Here is an 8,715-nt window from a genome sequence, read left to right as displayed (position 1 = left end):
GACTAGGTTGCTCAATTCAGATACAAGTTGGAGAGCAGTTATAGATGACACCCTACCGGTAGCAACACATGTTCAAGGGTCAGAGGAATGACCCAATGCAAGCAGCTACCATGTCCAATTTGTAGTTGGGGGCATTTTTCCATGCGCAGTTCTTCTGTGACATTTTTGACTGTGAAGCAGATATTGATTTGTATTTGAAGAGTTTGCTGTTTGATCTAGTTTTCTTAGAGGTCTGTCATCAATTTAGGCATAACAATCGAGGGTAAAGAGGTTCCCTCTGTGCCTAATGGCAAGGTGGGCATCTTTAAACATTGAGGAAAATAGTAGTACGCAGCCCTTTGTAAAGCTTTGACTTGTTTTACACACAGCGGCTGAAGAAACCAAACAGACCCTATTTCTGTTTCGTTTCAAAATCATGGCAGTCGTAAAATAATTACACATTTTTATTAAGCAGTATTTCAATGGGTTTTTATTATTATTATTAAACCTCTCTCCTCTTGCAGTTTTCTCATGTTATTCGTCATTAAAAATAAATGATTCTTCAAAGCCCAAGGGGAGTGCAAATCTTCCATGGTTGCCGGAAGAAAAATTGCAACAATGATTTATTAGCAGCCAAATTTCTGAAGTTATTAAAATGCATTGTAGTCTACAGAATTAAAAAAGAAGAAGAAAAATGGTGTGGTTTCACCATTAAAAAATTAAGTACCTATAAAAATGTAAATGAAATTTGGTACAGTATACAGAACAAAGTGATTCCAAAGTACAAGGTTGTTTGCATGGCCAGGCCTAGCTTTCACCATAATGATTTTTACATCCCCCGCTCCCAAATCTAACAGTGGATATCCTCATAGGCAGCTGGTGGAGATCTCCAGGTGTGCAATGCAACACTCATCTTGTTCCCCAATGAATGTAATGGATCTAACAGATATATATGACAATACACACCACCATCTTGAGACCACTTGCCACACTAGATGAAATAAAAGGACAAGTCATTGTCCACCAGTACTTCACACGATACTGCATTAATATAAAATAGATCTTAAATTGCCACTGTAAGATTATTCAAAGTTTGTATATGGCGGGGTCCTTCCTGGACTGCAGGCGCTTCAGATTGCAGGCGGAGCATTCAAACATGTGATTCATCCAGATCCTACAATTTGAAGCTATCTATTTAGGAATGGCTGTGCTGTCATGTGTAATTCCTGCAGGCTTAAAATCTGTTTCAAGGGCTTGAAACAGTTCCTGTACTTTCTGAGCATGCAGAAAGTGTAGCAATATGCAGACTATCCAATCTTGCAATTTTAATTGGATTCTTGCCTCTTATTGCTCTGTTGTTGCTTGTGTGTGTGTTGGGGGGGGGGATGTAGACTTTTGGGCCAACCAGCTGGCTCATCTTTGGCTAGGCTGCAACATAAATCTCCTAAAGACCCACACTTTGCAAGAGAGAGCTACCCATCTGAGAAATTTCTGGTCCTTTCATATCCTAGACTAAAATAAAAATAATTGCGCTGGCCCTTCCTCAAACATGTTTGAGAAGAAGAAGAAAATAATAAAAATAATTGCAAGGATGCCCTAAAAGTCTTATACATTAAAAACCTCTCATCAGAAGAGGGCAGGCAAAAAAGTAATACACCTCTTCCCCTCCCACCCCAATCTAATGCATTCCAGTAGTGCCAAAATCCAGAAATGAAAAAGTTTAATATAATTATTCAAATATCTAGGTTTTCCCAATCCTGTTACATTTCTATGACCATAATATTTTTTTATTGGCAGTACACAGGAACATGTTTTTTCCCCAGCTGAGCACTGAAGACTCTTCCCACCCCACCCCACCCCTTTTTAACCATTTAAACCATAGGCAATTAAGGCAAAAGCATGAGATACCACTTTCAAAAGATCTGTTAGCACAAATCTCTTAATCATTCCATCCGTAAACACTATGGCTGGATCCTGGGACAGGAGCTTCATTTGCGAGGTTGGTGGATGTGTTGGTTGACATGTTGTGCGGGAGGATGCTTTTCCATAGAGGGATGCGGTTTCTGATGAGCCACCTGGGCTGCAGCTGGAGGGAAGTCCTTATCACCCTGATTAAAAAACAAACACATCAGAATGAAAAGGAAAGGAAAAAGAGAGAACACCTGTCTCATCTGCAAGTTGTGTGTGTGTGTGTGTGTGTGTGTGTGTGTGTGTTTGCTCCAGCCTGACATGCCAGAAGTCAGAGATTCTTACAGACCATTTCTTGGGCTATAGAATATGAGCTTGTTGTTCAAATCAGCTTGCAATTTCACAGTATAAACATTTACCTGTTGTTGAAATGACCATGGTGTATACAAACTGCAGCTGACCAGATCAGTTAAAATGAGCTGCTCTACAGGAATCTAGGAAGTTGGCTTAAAATGCAGGTTTTGCACATTTTACTACTTATGAAACAAATGGCTGCATAACTTGGCAAGCTGATGTGTGTGAATTTCCAATATCACAACAAGAGCTTCCCAGTAGCTGTATCACTGCTGCCCACCAAGTGTGGGAAGACGGTGGCGAAGTCTCCCTGTGGCATCCATTTTGTGACTGGTGCCCATAATCTTTCTCTAAATTCAAAATGTACATGCTGGTCCAAAATGGTATGAATAAGGCCATATTCTGCACTATAAAGTGCATAGCAACTAGCCATTTTCTGACACACAAATACACACACACACACACACAAATACACACACACACACACACACGAGTTAAATGATGCACTTCATGCAGGAACAATTTGAGTAATTTCTCCATACCTTTTCCTTTTTGGGTTTTGTCTATTAGACTGCGCCTGTGGTCAGGAGCTGTCTTATCTTTTAATCTTTGTGCGGCACTTAATATATTAGGGACTTTATGTGTGAATGATGACATAAATTAAAAATGAGAAGGGGAGAAATCAGATCAAAACCAAAAGGAAGTTGAAATTCACAAGAAACTGGCAAAGCTTCCCTTGATTTTAAAACAGTTGAAAATTAACAAAGATGGAAACTCACCCTTGCAATGACTCCAGAAATGAACACAGTTGGTTTAGGTGGACTGGAAAATTAAAGAGGAATATTTAGCTATATAACTGAACAGTGTTATTTGATACAGCCAGAAGGCAAAAAGCCACAACAGATAATTCCAAAGAATTACTCAAACTTTATAATAATTTAAACGAACACAGCCAGAGACACTCTTGGAAACTAACATTCTCTAGCAATCTCCATGAATTATCTATTCAGCCCATCCTTGCTGTACTACTTAATGTACCAGAGGTGCAAACATGGCTGAGTTTTGAAGATTTATTCTTAGATGTTCCAGATTCAAAATTAAATAACGTAGGGAGAATAAAAATGGAACCCTAAATAAGCAATATGACAAGGCAGCAACAAGTCATTCAGTCTACGTTCTCTGGGGTTCAAGTCATCCTCTCCTTTTCTTTGCTTGGTGCAATGGGAAAATTAGGCAAAAAAACCCACCAAGAGCACATGATTCTACCTCACGTTGGCTCAGCTGGAAAAAAAACAAAGCTGGAAAAAGCAATCTCTGACAACCAACTGGTGCCCTTCTTTGTGGTCATGAATGTGTTTTTGAGTCAGTGGATGCCTCCGCTAATGGAAGAGGACAAGTGACTTTTCCGATTCCCTTTGCTGCCTCAAAAAATCAGCTCCAGAGAGTTGAGGAACCTCCACATCAGAGTGGAAGTTGGCAAGAGGAGCTTGCAGACAGAAGGGCAGATTGACGAATAATAATAATAATAATAATAATAATAATAATAATAATAATAATAATAATATAAAATTAAAATAAATCACCTGCCCTTCTAATAGTGGAGACATTATTAAATCAAAAGGCCTACCATAAGTGCAAGGTCACCGATTGGATTCCACTCCCTGATATAACTTACTCCCCATGTGTCAGAGCCAGGCTGGGGCCACGACTGATTGGACCTGCATACAGGCCTGGAATATGTGTCTCCAAGCAAGAGTGTCTGAGATGAGTTACTGGAAGTGAAGGCTAGATGACGCTTGCTTGCTCTGTTCAAGATTTGGGGAGGGGGGCACAAGTGACTAGTATTTATACCAGGCCTAGTCTTTCCAGAGCCTTCATATTGCCTTCCAATTATAGGGGCAAATACTGCACATCTGTATTTCCTGAAGAAATCAGAGTCTGATTTCTGGATCAAGACACCGATTCCCCGATTTTATGATATTTACAGCATCCTGACATCAGCAACGCTGCCATCTCTCCACAAATAGCTGCTAAAAATAGAAAGGGATAGAGAAATCCTGACAGCAGTCTCCCCTCCTCCAATCCTCCAGAGAAATGGAAGGGAGGAGGAAACGCTTTCATTTTTTCAATTGCTTTGCATTCTGCTGGTGTTTCACGCATAGTGTAACCTACATTTCTAGTATTTTGTAAGCTATAAATGGCTGCTTTGAGGATATATTTAATCTGATGAAAACCAGTTTGACAGATGTTGTTTTGAAGATACAGCGTACCTTTCTCTCTAGGCTTTCGTAAATAAATTTTTAAAAGGACTGCCTCCTTTAATGTAGGGAATGCTTGTTTTAAACAGATGCATTTAGCAAATATAAATAGATGCAATTTAAAAATAATAATGAAACAAAGAAGTGCCACTATAAAACCTAAACTTTCAGAGAGAATATTCTCATTTTAAAACATATGGGAAGAAATCCAACACCTGCTTATGATGAAATGTTTTAAGCACTCAGTGCTTCTATTAAGAAATACACCTGCTCAACATCAATATCTTCAAGGAGTTCATTTATTCTTAATCTTATAATATGGAATTCTAATATTTCATAATACTAAAGCTTAAACAAGACAGTTATTGACATTGTGGAGAACTCACACAGAAGACTGATTAGTTGAAAAGGCCACTAAATCAGTGAAATGAGATATATGAGGAATACTAAAAAGTGTTTTTGCCTTCATCCTGTAAGATTTGAGGTCTTTAGTTTCATTATTATTCATTATTATTCATTATTATTGTTACAGCACTTCCATCTCACTTTATAAAGTACTCACACACCATTCTGAAGTCTGTTCAAAGTAATTCACATACATCATTGCAATAATCTACAACAACTATACGGTAAAGGTAAAGGTACCCCTGACAATTAAGTCCAGTCACAAACGACTCTGGGGTTGCGGTGCAAATCTTGCTTTAAAAGCTGAGGGAGCCGACGTTTGTCCACTTCCGGAGACAGTTTTTCCGGGTCATGCGGCCAGCATGACTAAGCCGCTTCTGGTGAAACCAGAGCAGCACACGGAAACACCATTTACCTTCCCACCAGAGTGGTACCTATTTATCTACTTGCACTGTGTGCTTTTGAACTGCTAGGTGGGCAGGAGCTGGGACTAAGCAACGGGAGCTGACCCCGTCACAGGGATTCAAACCGCCGACCTTTTGATCGGCAAGCCCTAGGCTCTGTAGTTTAACCCATAGCGCTACCCGCGCCCCCAATTATATGGTAGGCCAGTATTATGTGCTTCTATATTCTCTCTGTATGTGGCATTGTTATTTAGATGTGGAATGGGGTAGTCGGCATGGAGCAAGGCCTGCAACTGAGTCTCTTGTACCTGGTTCAAAATTTCTGCTCTCTCTCGCATTCCTAGGGTATACTCAGCTAGAGATATAATGGTACGAGAGATACTGAGTACTTGCTTAGATATGCCAGTTTCGAGCCATGAAGGTATTTACAGGTCAAAATCAACACTTTCGATCATAAAACCGCCTGCAGGCGGCATAATCTCCCATGCAAATTCCCCATGCAATTTGGAACTCTGGAAAACCAGGACACTAAACTACTCAGGGAGCATCTGCGCAGCTGAACACGATTCAAAGTCTTACTGCAACTGGGAATGCAGTGTTATCAAAGCTCCCAGTCTCAAAGACTGGTGGTTTGGGGTGGGGCAACTGGCATACAAAGGAAGTTGGGGGAAGGGCAGCATGTAATAAATGCCTGAATGGGGGCGGGGGTGTCTGGAAATGTTATGTCCCAAAATAGGCAAGAGTGTGGGTTCCCAGATCTCCAAGGAATTAAGGGAAGAAGGACAAAAATAGTTAATTAATTTGTTTTAAAAATAATATGTGCAAATTATTTAGGAAAATAACCCATTGGTCATACCTTTGTGGAAAACGGATAGTGCATCAAATGAAGCTTTAAGTGTAAAAAATGCTTTAAAAAAGAGTTCAAAAAGCACAGGGGAACTGTGAACTATTTTTTTATATAAAAAATATGGATTTCCCCTGACCTGAGGGAATATAATAAAAACCATCTAGTTGTTTTGATACAGCTGTAAGCAGGCACCAATCCTATAGGGTCCAAAGAGCGACTCTAGCAGGGGGTTTCTCCAGCTTTCTGCTCAACCTTTGTTCTATTGTTTTCAATATATCACCTGATCGATGCGACTTTTCTAACGAGTGGTCCTGAAGTTAAAAACAGGTTTGAAATGCTTTGCTGCCACTTGCTGATAATTTGCTTCTCACAGATCTAATTCTTTGCTAGCAGATCGGCACAGAATCAAAGCATTCCAAAACACTTCACAAGAGGGAAGTTTTTTTGCCTGGCAACCTAATGTGCAAGGCTGAAAATGTGCAAGGTTTTCCACAGGATGGCACTGCTGAGCCTCTGAACTTTGCAGAGAGGCAAACAAGCAAACTTAAAAAGACAAGCTGATCCTTTCTTCATCGTAATGTTAGAACACAGAGTTGCAAATAATGTAATTCTTTGTGATGGGGGGGGGGGGGGAAGGACAACGCACACACGTACATACGTTTAATTCATAAAGATGTCAATTGGAGAGTTCAATGAATCTCCTCCAAGGAGCTCATGGGGATACACACAATATTTCTCATCTTAAATTCACAACAGCCCTGAGAAGTAGGTTGGACCGAAGTCCCGTTTCTAGGTTCAAAGCACAGTTATGGACATAAAGCATAAAAGGACAGCAGAACTACCAATGCCACCGAGCAGAGTTATAAAAGGATTTTTCATGCAAGGTTCCTGACTGCAGGGAGAAGTCTATGTGGGTTTGCCACAACACCCCCCCCCCCAAACATACCACTTTTCAAAAATTTCCAGCTCAATGTGGAAATGCTGGGTTAGGTGGTTAAGGGCAGGGATGCTGGGACAGGGCTGCCAGTTGCAGCCCAATACTCCCTCTACATTTCATGGTGACACATGGTCTTTGAATGAAGGAACAGAGCTTCTGAGACAGGGTGAGTGGGCATTGGAATACAGTGGACCCTCAAGTTACGTTACCTTCGGGTAACGTAACTTTTGGGTTGCAAACGTGGCAAACCCGGAAGTGTATACTTTTGGGTTTTGCTGCGCGTGCATGCGCAAAAGCGCTCTGTGCAGAAGCACTCCGCTTGCATGTGCAGAAACACTATCGCGCCGGGTGCGTGTGCAGAAGCGGCGCCTCATGTGGACTTTTTGGGGTATGTAAGGAGCACCGGAACGAATTAAGTTCGTAGCTGGAGGTTCTACTGTAATTTCTTTTCCCTAGTACAAATCCAACATCCATGCATTATATTGCACAAGCTTTTAAAGGTAAAGGGACCCCTGACCATTAGGTCCAGGTGTGACCGACTCTGGGGTTGCAGCGCTCATCTCGTGTTAATGGCTGAGGGAGCAGGTGTACAGCTTCCGGGTCATGTGGCCAGCATGACAAAGCCGCTTCTGGTGAACCAGAGCAGCACACAGAAACACCGTTTACCTTCCTGCTGTAGCAGTATCTATTTATCTACTTGCACTTTGACGTGCTTTCAAACTGCTAGGTTGGCAGGAGCTGGGACCGAGCAACGGGACCTCACCCCGTTGCGGGGATTCGAACCGCCAACCTTGTGATCGGCAAGCCCTAGGCTCTGTGGTTTAACCCACAGTGCCACCCGCGTCCCTGCACAAGCTTTTATATTCACACAAATAAAGACATGTATCCATACAAAAAGAGTCTCTCAACAATAACTGTTTACCAAACTGATTTAATAAAACTTCTTAGAGCACATAAAGAGTTAAGACTTTATGTGCTTTGCTCTAATTTTTTAAAAAAATCAGTCATATGGAAATAAATAATAATAATAATAATAATAATTTATTTATACCCTGCCCATCTGAGTCATAATGGGTCATTGATCCATTTTTCTCAAGCCCACCTCTCAATTCGGATCGTGCGAGGACAAATCATTCTCTAACCAGACGGAATTTCCAGGTGTCAAATAGCTATGAATTTTCCTTTTGTCCAGGGACCACCAACCACTTTGGGCACATCTCGCATCCTGCGAAAGTGCTACTGGTGCCAGTCACAAAATGGCTATAGTGAGATGTGTGGCATAACACAAAATGGCTGTCTCACTTAAATGAGCAGAAATGACCAAAAATGCTCTGGGCGTCAACTGCCCCAGCAATAGTGGGGAAAGCACCAATATCAACCACAACCACTCACAAAGGGAAACACTTTCTATGTTTCCTTTGTTCAGAATGGATGAATGCGGAATCCTGGCATCAAATGAATTGTGGGTGTGGCTTTGGGGTGGGGGATCAACGTAGGATAAACTGAGCAAACAGGATCTGAGCAGGAAAACCTAGCAGTCTCTGATGAATTGTAGATTTCCTGCATGATGGAAAAGATAGTGGTAAACTGGCATCCATGGGTGCCATGTTGGAAATCTCTTCT

General features: G+C 41.2%; 1 protein-coding gene across 1 annotated transcript in view; it reads right to left on the bottom strand.

The window, feature by feature from the left end:
* Positions 1 to 451: 451 nt before the first annotated feature.
* The window catches only part of DAP (death associated protein), a 33,330-nt gene continuing 25,066 nt past the window's right edge, over positions 452 to 8,715 (bottom strand). Inside the window, exons 3-4 of the mRNA XM_035125960.2 lie at positions 3,021 to 3,063; positions 452 to 2,087 (exon numbers count right to left, since the gene is read on the bottom strand). Coding sequence (XP_034981851.1) covers positions 1,968 to 2,087; positions 3,021 to 3,063 — 163 coding nt within the window. The 3' untranslated portion in view covers positions 452 to 1,967. The remainder of the gene's footprint in view (positions 2,088 to 3,020; positions 3,064 to 8,715) is intronic.

Source organism: Zootoca vivipara, chromosome 8 (genome assembly GCF_963506605.1).
Source record: "Zootoca vivipara chromosome 8, rZooViv1.1, whole genome shotgun sequence".
Classification (NCBI taxonomy): domain Eukaryota; kingdom Metazoa; phylum Chordata; class Lepidosauria; order Squamata; family Lacertidae; genus Zootoca; species Zootoca vivipara.
This window is presented reverse-complemented; position numbering and strand designations above follow the sequence as displayed.